The sequence below is a fragment of the Aotus nancymaae genome, unplaced genomic scaffold (assembly GCF_030222135.1).
Source record: "Aotus nancymaae isolate 86718 unplaced genomic scaffold, 86718_ANA_hifiasm-v0.15.2.pri h1tg000002l, whole genome shotgun sequence".
Taxonomy (NCBI): Eukaryota; Metazoa; Chordata; class Mammalia; order Primates; family Aotidae; genus Aotus; species Aotus nancymaae.
In genome coordinates this window covers 61,159,245-61,183,769 of record NW_026988413.1, presented here as the reverse complement: position 1 = coordinate 61,183,769, position 24,525 = coordinate 61,159,245, and the positions used below count along the sequence as shown (strand labels likewise).

General features: G+C 32.6%; 1 protein-coding gene across 7 annotated transcripts in view; it reads left to right on the top strand.

Moving 5' to 3' along the window:
• Positions 1-24,525, top strand: part of PCLO (piccolo presynaptic cytomatrix protein) — a 421,390-nt gene that overhangs the window by 238,764 nt on the left and 158,101 nt on the right. For all 7 annotated transcript variants that reach the window (XM_064375087.1, XM_064375077.1, XM_064375065.1 and 4 more), the window contains exons 7-8: positions 13,185-15,372; positions 20,647-20,783. In XM_064375087.1, coding sequence (XP_064231157.1) covers positions 13,185-15,372; positions 20,647-20,783 — 2,325 coding nt within the window. The remainder of the gene's footprint in view (positions 1-13,184; positions 15,373-20,646; positions 20,784-24,525) is intronic.

The window sequence follows — 24,525 nt, the reverse complement described above, 5'->3', positions numbered from 1 at the left end:
TCATTCATCTTTATGTCACAATGGTCTAGCCCAGAACATGGTACCAAATAGAGAATTAGTAAATATTTGTTAGATGGATGGACAGAAAGACAGTTAGAATTCACTAATCCTAAACAGTTGAAGTAGTGAATTAGAATTTGCTAATCCTAAATTTTTTAATATTAGGCTACACAATAATTCCAGCTCATTTTATAAAGTAATAGTAGTTTTTGAACATATTTTTTAGAAATTTAGGAAATATATATTTAGAAAACAAGGATTGATGGCTTGAAAAATATCATAGGAGTGTATCGAGGAAGTTAAAAATAAGTTTTATATTGATAAGTTTGTTTACTTTTTTCTCATAATTATGGCTACTTCCTCCAAGCCTTTAAATGTAGCATTGACTTTATGTATCAGGTAAGAATGCATTTTCTCAACACATGTTCATTATCATGTATGCTAATGTAGATATTTGCACTGTAGATTTTTTTTTAATTTGAGCTTTAAATAAATCACATTGTACTTAAATTTGAGCAATAGCATTAGGCAAACATGGATTAAGTCCCAGCTCTGCCACTTGAGAGTGATGCAAGCTTAGCTAAGTTATATACCGTCACTAAGGTTATCAGTATCTGAAACGTGGAATTAATAATAGTTCCTCTCTAATAACATTGCATTGGAGATTGATAAGATATTATTTATGAAGCTCTTATGATCACTGCATGGTAAGCTTTGATATATTTTAAATCTTAATCTTTTAGTTATTACTGTTGAAATAATGTATTATCCCTGGTTAAATAATATCATTATATAAAGGCCTTATCACCTTTCTCTTCTCTCTTTCATGTCCTCAGTTACTTCTCTTTCTTGCTCTTGACCCTGAGACTGTATCTTATTATGCCCCTTTTCCCTAAAAACTACTCTTTTTCAGAAGTCTCACCTTCAGGCAACTACCTTGTATCTCAGTTAGGAAGCTGTAAAGAATTCATCCTCTCTGGTTTTACTTTCTCTCTTATCATTTATTCTTTACCCTAGTATAATTTTTCTGCAGGAACCACTTTACTCAGGATTACCCGTGGCTTTCTAAATGATAAGCCAAAGGCTGTGTCTAAATCTGCCTCTTTTATGACACCTGTATAGTATGTGGCATGGATGAGCAATTACATCTTTATTCTACTGCCTATGCTTCCCAGAGCTTCTCGATTGCTCCATTTCAGAATTATCTTACTTTGTTTCTATACCCATGTTTAAAATGTTTCTCTTTCAGGCCAGACACGATGGCTCATACCTGTAATCCCAGCACTTTGCGAGGCTGAGGTGGGTGGATTACCTAAGGTCAGGAGTTTGAGACCAGCCTGGTCAAAATGGTGAAACCACATTTCTACTAAACACACAAAAAAATTAACCAAGTGTGGTGGCAAGCACTTGTAATCCCAGCTACTCGGGAAGCTGAGGCAGGAGAATTGCTTGAACCTGGGAAGTGGAGGTTGCGCCACTGCACTCCAGTCTGGGTGACAGAGCAAGACTCTGATTCAAAAAAAAAAATCTCTTTTATGTGTCAGTTATTTTTATTGCATCATTTTAACTATTTTCATTTATTTTTATTGGTTTTTTCTTTCTCTATGCAGTTTCTTAGCAGACCTGTATAGTGTTGCTAGTACTTCATAAACCTGAAGTGAATGGACACTGTTATATAAATAAATAAAAGATTATCTATAAATTGACCTAAATTACTGACAAAAATATAATTCATTTCATTTGTTACATTAACCCTTTAGAAATGTGTTTCCATTTGTTAGTGACTTTAGATGCGAGGATATTATTCTTTTGTATAAACATTTACTTTAAGTACATATAGCAAGCCCTTGAATGCCTAGTCTATGCTAATCACAATACTGTGGGACATCAATTAAAAGAAAAATTGGAAACCTATATATATATGATTCAATAATGCTATTCTAAATTATCAATTATATACATTCTTAAATTAGTTAGCATGGCTTTCCTCTACTCACCCACAAAGAAATGGTGTTACGCTAACTGAAATAACTAGCCCATGCATATGAGGACTGTTTTCACTCACATAGATAAATGAATAAATAAATTTTAGTTAAATTAGACTCAAGTTTCATTAATGATTTTTAGGATTGAAAAGTAAATTCAGATCACCCCTCCCATTTTTTTAAAGCTAAAAGCAAATGAACTATGGCGTTGCTTTGAACGTTAGTCTATATATCCTAGCTAAAATTATAGTAGCACTTGAAAGCAAGTGTAAACTACTTACAACTGAATATATTGAAAAATATATATTTATATAGGGAATGCAGTATAAGTACCTAGTAAAAAAATATTAATTGGTGTGTATAGTTACAGTGCAAGAATGAATAAGCAGTGAGATTACAAACAATTTTACTGAAGTGAGATTTAAAAGACCATCATGAGAAGAAAGAATAAACAAGATGAGTTGGTGAGGTTTTACTAGATTCTTGAAATTCTGGCAAAACCATTTGGATGCCATATCATCATCAGTAGAAAAACTTGGAGAAAAAGTAAAAGGATTGATATGCTGATTGTGGTCTCTCAGAGATGGCCAAGAGTAAGGGCACTCTCTAGAAAGCTATTTTCATTTTCAGTTATGAAATTACAAAGCTCCAGACTGAAAATTCAAAAGCATGAATGCATAAATGGATTGTTCCAGGAAAGAGCAAGAACCTCTGATTCATACATAAAACAATAATTAACAGATGAATTTTAAAAATAGTAGTTATATCATGAAAGCGAAAGAATTAACCAAGGATCATATATGTGATAACTACTTTAAGCCTATGCTAATTCTATAAATATTAAAAGTTATAGATAAAAACCCAAAAGGCAGTGTACAATTGGTCCTAATTTTCTTATGATACTGGATCTGCCATTTGACAAAATTGAGTATCTGAAAGAATTCATCTTTTACTAAAGCACTCTATTGTTACTGAGTGTGAATGCTCCTCTTGAACTCTGTGTGTGTGTGATAGCTGAATAAGGAAGTTTCCAGTCAGGAGAAAAGAAAGGAAAAAAAGAAACCTAAATATTTTGTCTGTTAAGCAGAACTACATTCAGGAACCATATGAACAGAATATTTTTTGTTCCCTTTGTTGTAGTATAGCTGTCCAATTTAATAGGAAGGAAGGAAGCAAAAGGAAGGGAAGGAGAAAACCGTACACATACATGGATATATCAAAAAACGCTCACCTTAAAAAACTTTTGAAAGGGTCTTCCAAAATATTTTGCACAGATTTTAGGAAAGAAAAGAAATTAATCTCTTTGTGATGTTCCAGGAAATACAATGCAATAAATGTCACACAGACTGGCATCTCTAATGCTTCTGTCCACTGAGGTAGAAACTTGTTTTCTGCTTGACTGCTCAGCCCAAGAGCAATGACTTTAAGCAAGAAAACAAAACAAACTGGGATGAGAGGTGCATTAAGGAAAAACTTACAGGTGTCTGATGAAACACTGAGTGTTGTTTTCACAAGATTAATTTAAAAATATTTTGTCTATTTTACTAGATTTTGATAAATTATATATATGTACAACTTTTAAATATGTTCTATTACTTTTGCTTTTATTTTATTATTAATAGGGTCCTGTAAGTTAGTCTCTCACATTTTTTGCCACTACAGTTCTACAATTAAGAGAAAAACTACTTTTTTAAAGAAAATTTCAATTGTATTCACAAATAGTAAATTCTGTTTCATGGCAGTAAAGATTCAAGACTGTTTATGAGTAAAGGTGTCTACAATTTTTTAGTAACTCAAACATAGTCCCATGGTGATGATACTACTACTTATCTATTGCTTCAATTCATAGAAACAATTATGAAATTATTTCACAATACTCTAGTTGAAGAAATTTGATGGCTTTGTTTTCTATATACAAGACACTGTGCCCTACTGCAATGCTAATGGATTTTAAACATTTTATTCATGTTGAAAGTACTTCTTCATGAATGGTATCATTTAGAATTTCCTTATTCACAGGTCACTCCTCTGTTATCTTTCCTATTTTTCTATGTCTTGAAGCAATACGCCAGGCGTAGTGGCTCACACCTGTAATCCCAGCAATTTGGAAGGCCAAGGTGGGAAGATCTCTTGATCCTAGGAGTTTAAGACCAGCCAGGGCAACATAGTGAGACCCTGTCTCTACAAAAATAAAAATAAAAATTAGCTAGGCATGGTGGTCCACACCTCGAGTCCCAGCTACCTTAGAGGCTGAGGTTGGAGGATCGCTTGAGTTTGGGTCAAGGCTGTGGTGAGCCATGATCACACCACTGCACTTCAGCCTGGGCAACAGAGCAAGACCTTGCAAACCACCACCATGGCATGTGTATACCTTTGTAACAAAGCTGCATGATCTGCACATGTACCCGAGAACTTAAAAGTATAATAAAATAAATACATAAATAAATAATTTTTTAAAGCCACAAAATTCTTGAGCTTTTGCACTACATATGTATGTTTTATCTCCAAAGAGGGTAGAAGCAGAGAATAGAGAGATGGTGATTAATAATGGGTCTATTTTCTTAACACATTACTAATGGTATTGTGCATAAGATAGACTGCTGAATATTTCTATATTTAACTGTTATTTTATCTAAAAACAGGAAGCTTCTGCTGTTGGGGTGCAGATGGAGACCCCCCAGAAGGTGTATTTCTGTTTTCATTGACATTTCACAGAGTGAAACTCTGCCTCCAGTCTATTTAAAAGGAAGGATGTGTAAAGGGATATTTCTTAATTTGTGGCCATATACCTGCCTTACAGCTTCATCATCCTCTCCCAGCCTAAATTCCTAAAGTCAAAGGAATATGTTTTCTCCTTTATTCTCTCTCTATATAGAGAGAGAGTTAAGTAAAGGAATAAACATATTTTATTAATATTTAATAAACTTTAAAATATATATAATAAACTTTAAATATTTAATAAACTTTAAAATGTATATATATATTTTAAAGACCTCTCTTGTTTGGAGAGGAAAAAAAAATACCCTGTATATTGCAATTCCCTTCCTATGCTTAAAAGGCATAGATAGCTCTTTTTAGATGATTTTTACACTCTAAAAAGAATGAATGGCCAGGAGAAGAGCAGAAGAAAATAAAGTCAGAGAAGATTATAGTATGTATAAGTAGTATTCTTCTTATCAAGGTAAAGAAAAGGCTTATTCTTGTATTCAAAGTTAATGCCGTTCCTGGATGAGGAGAGTTCAAATAAAATGGGACAAATGACACTGAGAGCAATTTCTGTTTTCAGGTTCTTTATAATTTATGGTACAATTAGAGGGAGGAGTCTGTATCTTATTCATGATTTTAATCTCCGTATTTAGTACAGTGAACGGTATGTAAATGTCACTTGTTCATTAAAAATGTTTCCATCTATTTTTTCACTTTTTCTGAGGTATCAGATTTTTTTTTTTTGCTCTAATTCCTTTTTCTCTTAAGTTATTTTTAAGAGAGCAGGAGTTTCTTCAGTTTTAAAATTAAGCTTAGCTATCCACCTAATCCCCTTTACGGATTCTGGTATTTAATTTCTCAAACTAAATAATTACTTTTTTGTAACATTTTAATCTCTTTTTAATTACATAATTGATCCCTCTTATAAACTTAGAATAACAGACAATTTTAAACAGCCTACTAGGACTTACATAATTTTTCAGTCAGACTGGCAATTCCTTACACTCAAACGTTTCCACAGTTACTGCAGTTGTGGACAATTTTTCAAGATTTTTATGGAGTTAGGTTAGACGGGTTCATCTTCTTCACTGATTATGCTCATTGTTGTAATTGTAGGCACCTGTTTTTTTCTTCCTGTGTTCTAATAAAACTATATTATTAAAATAGCTAGTTGAAATTTATTGAATATTAGTTCATGTTAATTTAATAGTTAAGAATTTTTCTATACAATAAAGGGATTAATTTTAGTTTCCTAAAAATTTATAACAAGGCAAAATGATCAGGTACATTCATATCCTTATTAATTTTCTCCAGTCATTACCATAACCTAGAATTTATCTTTTTTGTTTACCCATTATTCCATCCAGTTCTCTTTTCAAGGCACTAATTTCTAGTTAGGCTAGGAAATCTGCCTTTTCCCATTCAGAGTAAGGCGCTATGATAAACAAATAGTAGGATTCTCACCATCAATAAATATATTAATTAACAATCAGGATTATCTGCCTGAGGACATTATCTAGTATATCCCATGCATTAGTGTCTTTCAACAAGGGACTATTTTTCCTTCCAGGAGACATTTGCCAATGCACAGTGACGTTTTTGATTGACATGGTATACCGATGATATCTAGTGGGTAGAGGCCAGAGATGCAACTAAACATCTAACAATATAGAATTGTCTGGTCCAAAATGTCATTACTGTCAAGGGCGAAAAAGGTTTATTACCTATATTGATGCTGGACCACAAACATCTATGATTGATATGTGAGTCCCTGACAAATTATATTACTACTTCCCATCCTTATGGCCAAAACTATGTTGATGGCTGTCATGGGAAAATATTAAATGTTCTGCTCAAGATTATATCTATTGGTTAGAAGCAATGGAGTTCCATATTATAATTAAAGAAAATTAAATTGAGCTGTCATAATTTTCTCTTTGACACAGCCACATTGATTGCTACCTAGCACACTGCATTAGAAATCATTATCAATGAATGCATATTTACAGTTTGATGGTTTGCCCTGCTATTTCACATGGTACTGGACTTAATTTGACTGGTATGTAATAACTAGTACTTCTTGTTTCATCAGTAAAAGAAGAAAATGAATAAAGATTTTAATGTAGAGTTAGCTTTCGACCCTTTGTTTTGTTTTGTTTTGTTTCTGTATATTTTATTTGCTTTTCTATTTTTCCTCTCTCTGTTGGCATACAGCATTCTGTGGATGTGTTTCAATGTCACAGAAATTAAGGCATCACTAGCCCTAAATGAAACCAGATTATCCTTTATATTTTTCAAACGTTTATGTTTCTTATTTTCCCTCCACTTAGAATACATTCTCCTGTTTAAATATCATTGTTCTTTAAGAACCAGGCTTCCTGTTATGTTTCAATCCATCATTCCCTCTTATCCAGGTCCCATCACATATACATAATTATGTACTCTTCTAACTCACCTTATGCCGTTTTATATGGAAAACTTGTTAGGGAGTTATGTTTCAAAATATCTTGTTTATTGAAAACTTTGTGTGAAATTATGCTGTTTGAAAAAGTATCCACATCTCTGCCTGCATACAAATATCTTCTGCTTAGTTGAGAGAACAAATCTAAAAATCTAAGATATTATCATGATGAGCATTTATTTCTGACAGCAGATATGGCTTCCTAGCCTTATGAAATGAAACGTATATTGCTCTAGCAGTACAATGGTTTTAGAATGGTTTAGAAGTATATCTTTGATGTTGACACTGAGAACTATTTAGCAAAAGACTGAAGTAGTTCCTTTTTTCTTTCCAACTTTTATTTTTGGTTCGGAGGGTACATGTGCAGGTTTATTACATAGGTAAATTGCATGTCACAGGGGTGTGGAGTACAGATTATTTCATCACCCAAGTAACAAGCATAGTACCTGATAGCTAGTTTTTCAATCATTACTCTTCTCCCACTCTCCACCCTCAAGTAGACCCCAGTGTCTATTGTTCCCTTTTTTGTATCTGTAATGTTTAGATCTCACATATAGGTGACAACACATAGTGTTTGATTTTCTGTTCCTGCATTAATTCACTTAGAATAATGGGCTTCAGCTCCATTCATGTTGCTACAAAGGATGTAATGTTATTCATTTTTATAGCTGAATAGTATTTCATGGTGTGTGTGTATATATATATATATTTCTCGTCCACCGTTGACAAACATCTAGCTTGATTCTATATCTTTGCTGTCATGAATAGTGCTGTGATGAATATACACATGGGTGTGTCTTTATTGTAAAATGATGTATACTCTTTTGAGTATATACCCAGCAATGTGATTGATGGGTCAAATGGTAGCTTTAAGTTCTTCGAGAAATCTCTAAACTAGTTTCCATAGTGGCTGAACTAATGTACACTTCCACCAGGATTGTTTACTTTTTAATAGTAGCTATTCTGACTGGTATAAGATGGTATCTCATTATGGTTTTGATCTGTATTCCCCTAATGATTGGTGATATTAAGCATTTTTTCATATGCTTGTTAGCCATATTTATGTCTTCTTTTGAGAAATGTTTAGTCATGACCTTTGCCCATTTTTTAATAAGATTGTTTGGTTTTTTGTTAAGTACCTTATAGGTTCTGGATAATAGACGTTTGTCAGATGTATAGCATGCAGATATTTTCTCCAGTTTTATAGGTTTGCTATCACTCTGTTGGTAGTTTCTTTTGCTGTGCAGAAAGCTTTAATTGGGTCCCACTTGTCTACTTTTGTTCTTTCTGCAGTTGCTTTCATTCTTCATCATGAAATCTTTGCCAAGTCCTATGTTCAGAATGGTATTTTCTAAATTTTCTTCCAGGGTTTTTATAGTTTTAGGTTTTACATTTAAGTTTTCAATCCATCTTGAGTTGATTTCTGTATATGGTGTAAGTAAAGGGTCTAGTTTCGGTCTTCTACATATGGCTATCCAATTATCCTATCACCATTTATTAAGTGGGGAATCATTTATCCTTTGCTAGTTGTTGTCAGCTTTGTTGAAGATCAGATGGTTGTAGGTGTGCAACTTTATTTCTGGGTTCTATATTCTGTTCCATTGGGATATGTGTCTGTTTTTGTACCAGTTCCATGCTGTTTGGTTTACTATAGCCTTGTATGTTATAGCCTTGTAGTATAGTTTGAAGTTGTTTAGTATGATGCCTCTAACTTTTTTTTTTCTTTTTCCTTAGGATTTCTTTAGCTATTTTGGGCTATATTTTGGTTCCATATGAATTTTAGAATAGTTTTTTCTAATTCTGTGGAAAATGTTGTTGGTAGTTTAATAGAAATAGCATTGAATCTATACATTGCTTTGGGAAGTATGGTGAGGTAGTTTCTTCAATTGGAAACAAAAATTTCCCAAAAAATATTCATAATAATTTCCCAAAAATATTCATAAATATTTGTGGGCAAAGTGTAGATTTCTTCCATCTAGTGTCTCTTGTATCTATGCCTTTAGCATCTACAGCAATGCATTTCAGAATTATACTTAACCATTTGAATACATTAATAAATTGGATGTTTCTGTATTGATGATATGTAATAATGCATGAATAATTTTGGTCTAGCATCTAGGACTTTAAACAATAGCCCACATATATTTTTAGCTTTTTCAATATTTAAAAAAAATGGATCCTTCTTTTCTCATCCTCATGTTAAGCTCGGAGAATTCTGACAATGAGATAAAGGCACATACATATATTTAAATCACTTAGAATAATGTGTCTATGTACTTTACTTATTGTTTTCATTAATATTCCTGACACTTCAAAACAAGCAAAAGTTCCTTTCCTTTGCCAAATATAAATGGCATAAGTTGTATTATGCAAATTAAGTTTCCTAAGGAAAATGTTCTTTAAAATTACTTTGGACAGCAAACCTTATCCTGAAGGTTATTTGCTTGTTATCCTGATTACCTCCTTGGTGTTGCAATCTATATTTAGTGATTTTTTCCAGTCATTCTTAAACCTCATTCTATTTTAGTACTTTTTTTCCCTTCTCTTTGTCTATTTTCACAGCTATTTTAAATATGTCAAATTTATATATCCAGTATATTTAGTACAATTTTTTTTCCAGATTAAAGGCACAGGTCTACCTGAAAACAACTTTTAAGAGCTGGTCAACAGAGAAACTATAGTAAAAAACAATATTTTTTTCTAGACTGTCTTGTCATCTTTAATCATGGCTTCCAGCTACATCATCTTTAATTATAATAAGCTTTATGCAATTTTTAATATTTTAAAATAAATTATATTGAATTGCTTTTATCTCTATTTGGAGTTCTGAACTCTTTTGTTATGTTGATTTAATTAGAATTAAATGCCTAGTTGAGAAGTTTTTAAATTAGAATTAAATACTTAGTTGAGAAGTTTTTATTGTCATTGTCAAAGTCAGTTCTTTTTGAATTCTAAGTTGGTAAGACATTACTTCAAATTCTCTATTATATTTCTATCTACCCTCTTATGTGATACTAATCAGTCCTAAAACATAGTACATGCCCTCCACATACACATGCTTAAATTTAAATCTGTGGGGATTTAATGGTTCTATAGTTTGGATCCTCTTTGTCTAAGTGTGCCTAGCAAAGTGCTTTGAAGAGAGGAGACACTTAATAAATATCTAAGTGAATTGGATATTTATGTATTTTAGGGACAATATAAAAGAATATTTATGCTGTGGAGGAAAATTCATGAATGATCGTATTTAAGATTTTTTTTTTTTTTTTTTTTTTTTTTTTTGAGACGGAGTTTCGGTCTTGTTACCCAGGCTGGAGTGCAATGGCGCGATCTCGGCTCACCGCAACCTCCGCCTCCTGGGTTCAGGCAATTCTCCTGCCTCAACCTCCTGAGTAGCTGGGATTACAGGCACACGCCACCATGCCCAGCTAATTTTTTTTTTGTATTTTTAGTAGAGACGGGGTTTCACCATGTTGACCAGGATGGTCTCGATCTCTTGACCTCGTGATCCTCCCGCCTCGGCCTCCCAAAGTGCTGGGATTACAGGCGTGAGCCACCGCGCCCGGCGTATTTAAGATTTAACCAAATGACAGAAAACTCTAATAAAGGACTGAAGTTTTTCTTTAGGGCTCTCGTATTCTTCCCACATCCTCCTTCATTGTTTAAAACCTATGGCTTTCTCTCAACTAGCCATTAATGCTGTTTGACTCTCTAATGGTTTCTCAGTGGGCATCCAGTCTTCTTTAGAAGAGAGATTTATTTCAAACTGTCAATGCAACTAAAAGCCTTGGTTTCTTTGGGCTGAACAATGTTTTAAAGCCATTTAAAATAGACACCAAAATTTTAACATATGGACTTTCTACTTCTGTTGAGTGAAAGAGATTACACCACACTGGGTCTCTATTTCTTCATGGCAGCAATATTCTGGAGCCAGTCTTGACAGATGGAACTTAAATTCTCAAGTCAGCACATCCACTCCATTACCTTCTGACCCCTGCAGGCTTTTGGGTTATGGCCTCTGTAATAGTCAAGTAATCCTCCATTTTCATTCCCATTAGAACTTCCCTGAGATGACCTATTTTTTTTCTCTCTTTTTAAAAATTATACTTTAAGTTCTGGTTTGAACATGCAGATTTGTTACTTAGGTATACATGTTTCATGGTGGTGGTCTGTAGCCATCAACACATAAGGGCATATGACAAGTATAGTGATTGGTCGGTATTTGTTCACTTTTTTCTCACATAAACCCAAGAAGTATGAGCCTACTTTACATATATGTACAATATATAACTATTTGTAATGTGCATTTTGAAAAGAAGTGACTTCCAAGTTCAAATATAGCCTCTAAACTGGGCTTCTTTGGGACTTGAATTTTTCACCATTATTAAATTCTTTGGACTATGAAAATGTTATCAGTGGTTATATTTAAAATTTCTGGTAGCGATCAAACATTAAAATAAAATATAGAATATGACCTATATAGAATATGCCCTATATTTTATTATAATTTATAGAATATGATCTATATAGCATATGACCTATATTTTATTCTAATGTTTAGAAAACATTAATATATAATATATATAGAATAAATATAATATTAATATAGAATAAATTACAGGTCATATTCTATATAGATCATATCCTATAAATTAGAATGAAATATAGGTCATATTCTATATAGGTCATATCCTATATTTTATTCTATTCTAGACTTGGTATTTCTCTATGAGTTAAAACAAACTACAGCACCAAAATCACTATACCTTATTTCAAAGATTCATAACATTTATTCATTTCCATCCAAATATTTTAAATTTTAGAAACAAATAAACTTTAATAAACCTTTAGGATTTTGTTTCATATTATGATGTCTATTAAGGAAACAACTAGTGGAGTTACATGAAGGGAACAGAAATATGATAACGGAAAACAGACGAAAACTATCAGGGAAATGAATTTGAAAATAATAAAAAGGCAATGAAAGTATAGAATCTTGGAAAAATGTTATCTAATTAGTAAGGCACAATTTTCAGGCCCAACATTTGTAGACTCTTATTTTTTCTATTACTTTTCTGTCCTCAATATTTGGTGACTGGGGGAAAGTTGGAGAATTACTGTATTTGTATTACAATAAAAAGAAAGTATCTCATAAAGAATATGCAACTAGAAAGCAGAAGACCTGAGATCTAGTTGTAAATGTGCCACTGAATACTTAGGTAACTTTGAGTACATCAGTTTATTTTGACTATAAGTTCTCAAAATAGTCTGTCTTTTGATATTCTAAAATTGTATGATTCTCAAAACCTGTAATTCTTAGAAAGCAAGTTTATGACAAATTAACCAAATGAAATGGAAAATATCTGAAAACTCACCAACTTTATACTTTTATTTGAGTTTTAAAAAGGTTCCAATGGATTTTTATTGGTCAGTTCTTTTTGCTTAACATGGAAGTAGCTATAGGATTAAAAAGAAACTAAATATACTGAAAGATAATAAAGTCAAAGAAACATTAGATCCAAATAGTCATGAAAATCTTGAAATATTAAATAGAAAATTAGTCAAGATTATCCCTTTTTTAGGAAAAAAAAAAGACATTAGATAATTGAGGATGTAATTTTAAAAATAGGAATGACAGCTGCCGGGGGTAAAAGTAGGAATGAGAAGATAGGTGCAATATAAGATTTAACATGGTAAGTGAACATCTTCAGCAAGAGTAATTTAAATTTTTGATGGTTAACAGAAACACTCTGGGAATAGATTCAGTAAATAATCTTATGTATATTAATTTAGATGAAAAAATGGGTTTTTATAGCTGCTAATGTTATAGGAGTTATAATCAATTTATTAAAAATTTATTTCTCAGTTAATTATATTTGTAACCAATACTTGAAATTTTATGTATATATTTTATCATGCTGTGATAGCAAAATCATACATGAAAACATTTTTATTAAATGTAAATCATGGAGGTTGATTTGGTTTTTTTTTCCTTTATAATAAAGTACTATATTTTGTTTACTTGATTATAGACTAAAGGTTCTCAAACCATGACACCCTCTGGATCCCAGAAAAAAGTTAAAAGAACTCTGCCAAATCCGCCTCCCGAGGAGATTTCCACAGGAACTCAATCCACATTCAGCACAATGGGCACGGTTTCCAGGAGACGGATCTGCAGAACTAACACAATGGCAAGAGCCAAGATTCTCCAGGACATAGACCGAGAGCTTGATCTTGTAGAAAGGGAATCTGCAAAGCTCAGAAAGAAACAAGCAGAGCTTGATGAAGAAGAAAAGGAGATTGATGCCAAGCTACGATACCTGGAAATGGGAATTAACAGGAGGAAAGAGGCATTATTAAAGGAGAGAGAAAAGAGAGAACGAGCCTACCTCCAGGGGGTAGCTGAGGATCGTGATTACATGTCTGACAGTGAAGTGAGCAGCACAAGACCAACCCGAATAGAAAGTCAGCATGGCATTGAGCGACCAAGAACTGCTCCTCAAACTGAATTCAGCCAGTTTATACCACCACAAACCCAAACAGAATCTCAACTAGTTCCTCCAACAAGTCCTTACACACAATACCAATACTCTTCCCCTGCTCTTCCTACCCAAGCACCCACCTCATACACCCAGCAGTCTCATTTCCAGCAACAAACTTTGTACCATCAGCAAGTTTCACCTTATCAGACTCAGCCAACATTCCAAGCTGTGGCAACAATGTCCTTCACACCTCAAGCTCAACCTACACCAACCCCACAGCCTTCTTATCAGTTACCTTCACAGATGATGGTGATACAACAGAAGCCACGGCAAACTACATTATATTTGGAGCCCAAGATAACCTCGAACTATGAAGTAATTCGCAACCAACCCCTTATGATAGCACCTGTTTCTACTGATAATACATATGCTGTTTCTCATCTTGGTAGTAAGTACAATAGTTTAGACTTGAGAATAGGTTTGGAGGAAAGAAGTAGCATGGCAAGCAGTCCAATATCAAGCATATCTGCAGATTCTTTCTATGCAGATATTGATCACCATACTCCACGAAATTATGTCCTAATTGATGACATTGGAGAGATCACCAAAGGAACAGCAGCATTAAGCACCGCATTTAGCCTTCATGAGAAGGATCTGTCAAAAACAGACCGTCTCCTTCGAACTACTGAAACACGCCGGTCTCAAGAAGTGACAGATTTCCTAGCACCTTTACAGACTTCCTCTAGATTGCATAGTTATGTGAAGGCAGAAGAAGACCCAATGGAGGATCCTTATGAGTTAAAGCTTCTGAAACATCAGATTAAACAGGAATTTCGTAGAGGGACAGAGAGCTTAGATCACCTTGCTGGTCTTTCTCATTATTACCATGCTGATACTGGCTATCGACATTTTCCGAAATCCGAGAAGTATAGCATCAGTAGACTCACGCTTGAAAAACAAGCAGCAAAACAACTGCCAGCAGCCATACTTTATCAAAAGCAGTCAAAACATAAGAAATCACTAATTGACCCTAAAATGTCAAAATTTTCACCTATTCAAGAAAGTAGAGACCTCGAACCTGATTATTCAAGCTATATGACTTCTAGCACTTCATCTATTGGTGGCATTTCCTCCAGGGCACGGCTTCTTCAAGATGACATCACTTTTGGCCTCAGAAAAAATATTACAGACCAACAAAAATTTATGGGATCCTCTCTTGGCTCAGGACTGGGGACATTAGGAAATACCATACGGTCAGCTCTGCAGGATGAAGCAGATAAGCCATACGGTAGTGGCAGCAGGTCCAGACCTTCCTCCAGACCCTCTTCTGTCTATGGGCTTGATTTATCAATTAAAAGAGATTCTTCTAGCTCTTCCCTAAGACTGAAAGCTCAAGAGGCTGAAGCTCTAGATGTTTCCTTTAGTCATGCATCATCCTCTGCCAGAACTAAGCCGACCAGTTTGCCAATCAGTCAAAGTAGAGGAAGAATACCAATTGTGGCCCAGAATTCTGAAGAAGAAAGCCCACTCAGTCCTGTTGGCCAGCCAATGGGAATGGCCAGGGCTGCAGCTGGACCCCTGCCACCAATATCTGCAGACACTAGGGATCAGTTTGGATCGAGCCACTCATTGCCTGAAGTTCAGCAACACATGAGGGAAGAATCACGGACTCGAGGCTATGACCGTGACATAGCCTTCATCATGGATGACTTCCAACATGCCATGTCAGACAGCGAAGGTAAATTGGGCCTCAAACTACCCCGTTGCTCTCAAAACTCAAACTCTTATTTTTCTGCATGTTTAATTTCCCTTCTCCAGAGATGTATCTTACTTTTCTTGGTGTGTCTTTTGCATGTTTACTTCTATTTTATTTCTTGTAAATGGAAATTTTATCTTGTGTATAGATTTTGTAGCATGCTTTTCTTTATTTAGCTTTAATTTATTCCTTTATGGTTCTGTTTCTTGATTGTTTGCTTGATTTGTTTGGCGTCTGCTTTTCTAAAACCATTATCAAGTAATTCTGTCAATAAAATATGGTCATCCTGTAAATCCATAGTTGAAAAGTTTTTTGTTGTATGTTTCTTTCATTTTTTAAAAAAATATATTTTAAAAGCTATTGGTCAGTTTCTTTCTCTTTCTGAAATTATTAAAGTTTAGAGCCATGAAATACTATTCTGATAGAATTTGTAATAGAGAATCATTTATGGCATCTTTATGGGATCAGTGTTCATTAGTTCAGAAAATGTTCTATTTTTGAGAACTTTTGGATAAGTTCTTGATGTTAGTATAATGTAGAATTTTGTTATTTTCCTTAGATAAAAGATTTCTGTTTTATCTTTCTCATTATGAATACTATTATTTACAAATTCATAATTTTGCATTACTGGCTCGAAAGTTTAGTACTAAATAAGACATGGAAATAAATAATTGTATTAGTATGTATGACGTATTCTTTAAAATTGAAACTTTGTAAACTTCTCTTGTGATTTTAGTTATTTGGAGTTCAAGCCTTCCTGGTTTGCCCATTTAGCCTTTCCCTTTGGTTTCTTGGGTTCGTTTTTTGTATCGTCCCATGTTTTTGCCCTAAATTGACTTGCTAGTTTTCCATGTTGAACAAATGCTTAAATACAAGTAAATACTTAACTAAAACTGATTTAAAGTAGTTTTGTGTTTAATCATTTAAAACCATAAACATTTTTGAAAAGTATCTAGTCCAAGTCTAATGTTGAATGTGAGGGAGAAACGATACAGAGGTGTGGAGCCTTGCCCATACCAAGAGGATTCACAGCTCTTGACTCTTGGTTCTTTTTTTGTTGTTTTTCACCTCCTTGGTTTACATTTGAATGTAGATGTGATTGGAGTTCTGGAAATAAAATATTTCTGATCAAATTAAAACATTATTTCCTGCCTTTAGAGACTCCAAAGAATTAAGCTAGCATGAACATCTCCCCTTTCAAACCTAAAATCTTTCTTGAGGACTCACAGGAAAATATATATTTTTGTGAAAAGGTGTTTTTTCTTACATCTTTATCTGGATGAATATGATTTTAGAAATTCAGATCTAGATTTTAATAGATTGCTTATAGAACTAAAATAATCACTATATCTTAAGAAGGACAAACTGCTTTTGTTCGTGACTTTTTTTTTTTTTTGTCTCTACAGGCTTTTGGATTGACCATTTTTATTGACAATTAGTTAATAGAATAAAATACTTAATTTGTGTGTTTTTTACTTAGATGATTATTTGAACAAATGAACATAGTTAGAAAGAATTATGATATGTGGAAACAGTCTTTAATATTTTTCTTACTTTTTACAACCCACATTTTATAAACATTTTATCCATAGAAAATGACAATTGCAGAAGAGTAAAGAGGTTCTTCAATAGTCCTGTCTATAACATAACAAGATAAAGCAAAAATTCTCGAGCGTCTATGGCATAACTGAATGCCTAAAGACTGTGTGTAAATGATGAGCATGTCTCTAAAGAGAGTTTGACAAATTGATTTATCATCATAGATATTTTGTCAACATACTGCCAGATATTTAGATGTTTCTATATATTCCAATATGTGGCATTTACTTATGTGTACAGCCATGTAAAAATAACAATATATTCTATTTCTCATTTATATGTTTGAATGATATGTAAGTCATAATAATCAAAGACTGTATAAAAATTGTTTTGATAACATAGAGGATGAAACATCATGCGGCATACAAAATTATGAAGTGTGTAAAGATGATACTAAAGTAAAACAATTAAAATTTAAATGAAATTAAACTAAAATATATTTTAAAATTAAGCAGACAAGTTAATTATTCATAAAGATTATGCTGATATAAATTTGGACAGGACAACTATAACAATTATATATGAATTATATATGTAATGGTGTGTGTGAGTTGTAGTGATTACTTCTAAAAGATGTATATAGTAAAATGTTATATATTTTCTTTGTTTATGTATCACATAAACACACTATTTTTCTTCTAATGAGTAATGGTCTGCTTTTCTTTTGAAATCTTGAAAATTAAAAAAAATAGTAGAAACTATTTTTAATCAATAATTCCTGACATGTATTAACTTATGAAATATTAGGAATTTTTAAATGATGTTTAGCAAATATATGTTATCTCTATATTTGAGTGTACTAAGATAATTTTAAACAGTGTAACATTCTGCAGGTTATTTAGTATCATGTGAACAATGCAAATTTAATTGCTTTTTATGCTTTTTCAAATTCAATTAAACTCTCCATGATATGGAATATAAGAGAGTCTTTAGATAATCTACAAGATTCACTGATTTTGAAATATCTTACTTGAGGAAAAATCTATACATAGTTTATGTTGCTTAATATTTATTAATATTTCTAGCTTGAAGCAAGCTGGAAACAGTCAAGTTATAGTTATATTTGCTACCACTTTTTGTTGAAAACATGCTTTCAAAATGTACTTAATCTGATCTATAAAACAGTATCTATATATACAGTCTTTTTAAAAACATGTATTTGACCAATATTTGATACTAAGAAGAATTAATATTCATATAACTAAAGTATGTGGACAAAACTAGATTCAGAAGTAACTTATTTGTATTTTACATTTAGGAATTCAAGAAAATATTGTTTTAAGAAAGATATTGTTTAAAAAAAAGATACTGTTAATATCCTTCAAATGATTTGAAGTAATTCAGAAATTTTTTTGTTATAAAATTTACTTTTTCACTGAGATTTTACCATGAAACATAAGGCAGTTATAAACAATTAATATTTATGTACACCTGGTTCTAAATAATGAAAACAAAATTCAGTACAAAAGCAGATTCATTTAATCTGCTTGCTCTTGGTTGATTATAAATTCCCGTGCAAAGGATGATAGCCATCCTTATTCAGTTACACATAAGGTTATAAAAAATAACAGAAAATCAAAATACATAATCAATTATTGGTGATAAATTGACAGAATTTAGATGAGGTTGAACCTCTTTATTTCTATAGATACAGCTAAACAAAGCACACATTTTAAAGAATTGTATTTCAAATGCAATTAAGAAAGCTTTACATTCAAATGAAATAATGTACTATATTATAAAGGTTATTAATTTATTAAACTCAGTATAGATTATTATTCTATTTTCATGAGAAATATAAATCCTATAAGAAATAAGACAAAAGTAGTATCAGTGTCATTGGGAATAATAAATTTTAAGAGACTAATGATTAAATAATGAATTCGTTTTGTATTTACTTGTCAAATGTCTATTACACTAAATTTCTTGGTAAGTTCAGTAACTTGGTTTCATATAAGACTATGGAAACCCACAATTATTGAGTAGATTGTGAAAAAAAAATCTGCATTAATGAAGTTCAAGGGACAAATTAATCTTTATTTTTAAATGTGTTTATTTGCTGACTTTGAATGTAAAACTCAAAAAGAAAAAAATGTGTTTATCATAATTAGGATATTTAACTACTTTTTATAGTTGATGACTAATTGTTCTATGCTTCATTCATTCCACAAATATTTATTAGATGTTATACCCTGTATAGGGCATTGATTTTAGTATTGAGGGAGGGGGAAAATAAAACAAAGATGATATGAGCCTTGACTTTAAGCAGCTTAGAATAGGTGAGATCAGTCAAGTACATATGCAGTCACAAAACAGATATGTATTAATGTATTTTCTCAAATCTAAGACTGATTAACCCATAACACATCATCACTCATTTTGTGTTCTTGGAGGAAAATGCTGTGATTAAGTATCAGTGTTGACCAAGATCACAGGAGGTATAGAGGTGAGTAGTGGTACATATGCTGTGGGTTTGCCATCCCCACCAGCAACCATATGATGGAAATGACCTAGGGGAAAAGGTTGGGAGGAGGTTTTGGAAGAGAAAATAGGAGTGTAGATAGAAAAAGAAAACTATATTTTATGGCGTTCTAGAAGCTGGAGTTTCAAGAAAACGGAGGTTGACAGCATGATCAGCAAATCTTAAAGAGCACTTGAGAAGGGTTGTTTCTTCTACTGTAGAGGAAGCAACAAAGTATTTCCAGAGACTGTTAATTACAGATCCTTTTACAAAGAATAAAACAATGTATAAAAGGCAAATTCTCTATATTAGGGAAAATAAGATGTTCAATCATTATAGAATATCTTTAAAAGACCTGAGAAATACTAATTAATGAAATTTAATTTAAAATAATTGTGTACCTTAAATATAGTTACATTTTCAAAAAAGTAAGCTGTCAAGTTTTGTCACAGTGTAAGTACAAAAAGCAGGCAATCAACTCTTCAATCTATTTTCTAAATCAGTGCCTCTCTTCAAAAACATGATTTTATTTTTATTTAAAAATTAGAATAGAGATATTTTTAATATTAGGCTACTAAGTAATCATGGTACATATGTTCCTAGCAATAACACCAGAATTCTCTTAGAAATAAATGTTTCTGTTCCTTGTGAATGTCATAGAAATGTCATATTTTCAAAAACTAATGTGAAAGCCAGCAGCAACCTATTATCGCTGGGTTTATGTAATGGTGGGAAAGTGACAGAAACTTCCGTATACAAGGAATATTTAAAAAAAAAAAAATTGGTAGTGGTCTGTGGGAGGAGGATGGTAATGTGTGGTTGTAGAAACCGATGCGGTGAAGTTAAATAGAATGACACTTCTGAGGACTTGTTCCCTTATTTTATCACTACCTAAATATCCTTTTCCTCCTTATTGAAAATTTGATTTTGTTTGATTTTGTTTGTTTTGTTTTGCTCTGAGATTGTGAACATCTGTGTGCATCATTTTTTTTCTAGATTATTCTATGGTTTAAAATTTTTGACATAATTTTTAACATAGTAACAAAAATAATTTTTCTAGTCCCAATGAGAGATGTGTTTGAAATGCATGTATGGTTAACAAGCCTAGTGCATGCTAGTACTACAGAACATCTGCTTCCCTCAGTCATCTATATTACTTGCCATTGCAATGTATGATGTTTCCTTGGTGTCCAAAGCCTATCATCTGCGTCGTGAGGAAACAGATTGGTTTGATAAACCCAGGGAGTCTCGTTTGGAAAATGGACATGGTCTGGACCGAAAACTGCCAGAAAGATTGGTCCACTCTAGACCACTCAGTCAACATCAAGAGCAAGTAAGTGCTATATTTAGCAATTTTGTTTAGATTTATGAAAATAAAAGGATTCAATTCTACCCTAAAATGATCTTAATTGTCCTAAAAGGAATGAGATATTTGTCTATTAATTTCACAGATGTTTTTTGCCAGTAACTTAAAGGAGTAACACAGCTCACTTCATAGGCTATGACTGATTGAAATTGGAGAATAGCTGTGATGCTTCTACCAATTTAAGCGATTCATTCTTCCAACAGATCATTACTAAGTTTCTGTAACATATCCAGCACAGCTATACAACAAAAAGAATACATGGAGCTCTGAGAGCTTACAGGATATTGGGTGAAATAGATTCGGGTAATTTTCAGTGCTTTCCAATAACATGTTCAGATGCTAAGAGCAAGTGAGAGGATGGCCAAACCAAGTGAGCTGGATAGAAAGAAGGCTTAATTTGGGGGAGAAAGGTCGCTGATATTTTAATGGATCTATTATATGGAAATATTGTTGTTTTGTTATGTATTTTTGAATTTTATATATAGAACAACTCACAAAAAGTGGATATTACTAATCAATGTATTCTTATGAATGAAGAAATTGAAACTTAGAGGTAAATTTCACAGTTAAATAAGTATGATACCAAAATTCGTGATCTTACTTATTTTTGAGCAAATGAGGTGATGTTTGAATTGAATTTTGAAATACACCTAGGAGATTAAGAGTCTAGTGAATTGAAGGACAGTTTTCAGATAAGTCAAGTGGCCTTAAATCAATTGTCTTAGCAGATCATATATTTGCAGACTGTGTACTCATTATGATTATTAAAATAGCCAAAAGACATAGTTGACTTCATTTACATTAGCTCCTAAGTCATCCTGTCTGTTTCATGATTTATTGATATAGAAAACAACCATATTTTGAACAACTGAGAAGATCCATATAAACTCACTATTAATTTTTTTATTAAAATTATGATGATTTATTATTTTAAATTATACAGAAAAGCGACTAATGTCTAGATGAATATAAAATTCCTCTAAATCAATGAGAAAACCATATCTCTCCATTGAAAATAGTTGCAGAAGAATTGCACATACACTTCACAAATGAGGAAATATAAATGGCCAAAAAACAGGAATATATGGTCAACTTCATTAATTATCAGAAAACTCCAAATTGAAATCACACTGACTTACTGTTTCAAAACTACCATACCAAGAAAAGTAAAGTTCTCACGATATTAAGTGGTGAGAAGTGTAGAGCAAGAGAATTCTCATGTATTGCTGGTTGGGAGTGTGGATTAGTATACACATTTTGGAAAAAAGTTTGGTTATATAAAGTTTAAGACATGAGTAGACTGCAGCCAGCAATTCTACTCCTAGGTACTTATTCTGGAGCAAATCTTGCACATTTGCACCAAAATACACATATAAAATTGTTCATAATAGTACTTGTTCATGGAAGTGCCAAATAAGTAGTCTGTAGCAAAGGAAAGGAACTTATTACAGCTAAATGCAATGCATGGGTGAATCTTAACCACATAATGGTGAGCAAAGGAAACATGACACAAAATAATGCATATAGTACGGTACAATATTTTGGGTAAACATGGACAAAATTAAATAGCTTACAGTTGAATATTTAAGTCCTAAGTAGTGAAATCATTTTTTTTTTTTTAGGCAAGAAAATGATTTTTCACCAGTCAGGATTGTTTATGAGAACCTCCAGGAGGGGAAAGAAAGATTGTGATCAGACAGCCACATGCAAAAATCTTCTAGAATGCTGGAAATGTTACATTTATTGAATTAGTTGGTGGTTACAGAGGTGTTTACCTTATAATTATTAAATTGTGCCACGGCCTCTGTTCTGTTCCATTGGTCTATATCTCTGTTTTGGTACCAGTACCATGCTGTTTTGATTACTGTGGCCTTGTAGTATAGTTTAATATCCGGTAGTGTGATGCCTCCCACTTTGTTCTTTTTGCTTAGAATTGACTTGGCTATGCAGGCTCTCTTTTGGTTCCATATGAAGTTTAAGGTGGTTTTTTCCAGTTCTGTGAAGAAGGTCATTGGTAGCTTGATGGGGATAGCGTTGAATCTGTAAATTACTTTGGGCAGTATGGCCATTTTCACAATATTAATTCTTCCTAACCATGAACATGGAATGTTTCTCCATCTGTTTGTGTCCTCTCTTATTTCGCTGAGCAGTGGTTTGTAGTTCTCCTTGAAGAGGTCCTTTACATTCCTTGTTAGTTGTATTCCTAGGTATTTTATTCTCTTTGTAACAATTGTGAATGGCAGTTCATTCTTGATTTGGCTCTCTTTAAGTCTGTTATTGGTGTATAGGAATGCTTGTGATTTTTGCACATTGATTTTGTATCCTGAGACTTTGCTGAAGTTGCTTATCAGTTTCAGGAGATTTTGGGCTGAGATGATGGGGTCTCCTAGATATACAATCATGTTGTCTGCAAATAGAGACAGTTTGACTTCCTCCTTTCCTAATTGAATACCCTTTATTTCTTTTTCTTGCCTGATTGCTCTGGCTAGAACTTCCAGTACTATATTGAATAGGAGTAGTGAGAGAGGGCATCCTTGTCTAGTGCCCGATTTCAAAGGGAATGCTTCCAGTTTTTGCCCGTTCAGTATGATATTGGCTGTCCGTTTGTCGTAAATAGCTTTTATTATTTTGAGATACGTTCCGTCAATACCTAGTTTATTGAGGGTTTTTAGCATAAAGGGCTGTTGAATTTTGTGGAAGGCCTTCTCTGCATCGATTGAGATAATCATGTGGTTTTTGTCTTTGGTTCTGTTTATGTGGTGAATTACATTTATAGACTTATGTATGTTGAACCAGCCTTGCATCCCCGGGATGAATCCTACTCGATATACAAAGAGGAACTGGTACCATTCCTTCTGAAACTATTCCAAATAATCCAAAGAGAGGAAATCCTTCCCAAATCATTTTATGAGACCAACATCATCCTGATACCAAAACCCGGCAGAGACTCAAAAAGAAAAGAAAACTATAGGCCAATATCCATGATGAACATAGATACAAAAATCTTCAATAAAATACTGGCAAGCCAATTGCAACAGCACATCAAAAAGCTTATCCACCACGATCAAGTAGAACTCACTATTAATTTAACTCAGTGTTTGTCATATTGAGATATAAAAGAAAACAACTCTTTGACATTTATAAGTACTGTCTAAAATACATTGTCTATACTCTTAATTTTGATTTCTTTCTAAGAAATTTAAATTTTCATAGACAAATTTCTACCTATTAAACAGATTTCTTCTTATAATTTTGTTCTTTTTCCATATGCTATCATATTTTCTAGAATTCTTAAAATTCCTCTCTACTATAAATTTCCATCTTTAGTTTTGATATCTTTAATTCACTTTTGGTTTAGGTTTATATTTACCTCCATAAAAATGTCAACATAATTCCATTTTTTTACTTCATATAAATACATCAGTCTGTATTGAATTATACTTTCATTAGCTTGTCTTGTTACTGTATTTGTAGTTGTGTTTAAACTGTCATCAAATAGATATGGCTAGAAAGTAAGAAAATTAATAAAATTATTCTGCACATTTAAAATAAATTTATCTCCTTTTATCTACAATTGCTAAAGTAATAAATTTTTCAGTTAAAAATAACCTTCTTACATGTGTTTATTATATGAATCTCTCTACAATGGCATATTTGTTATATCTTACCCATCTCATTTGTTTCTCTGGAGTTTAGTGTTTCCCATAAA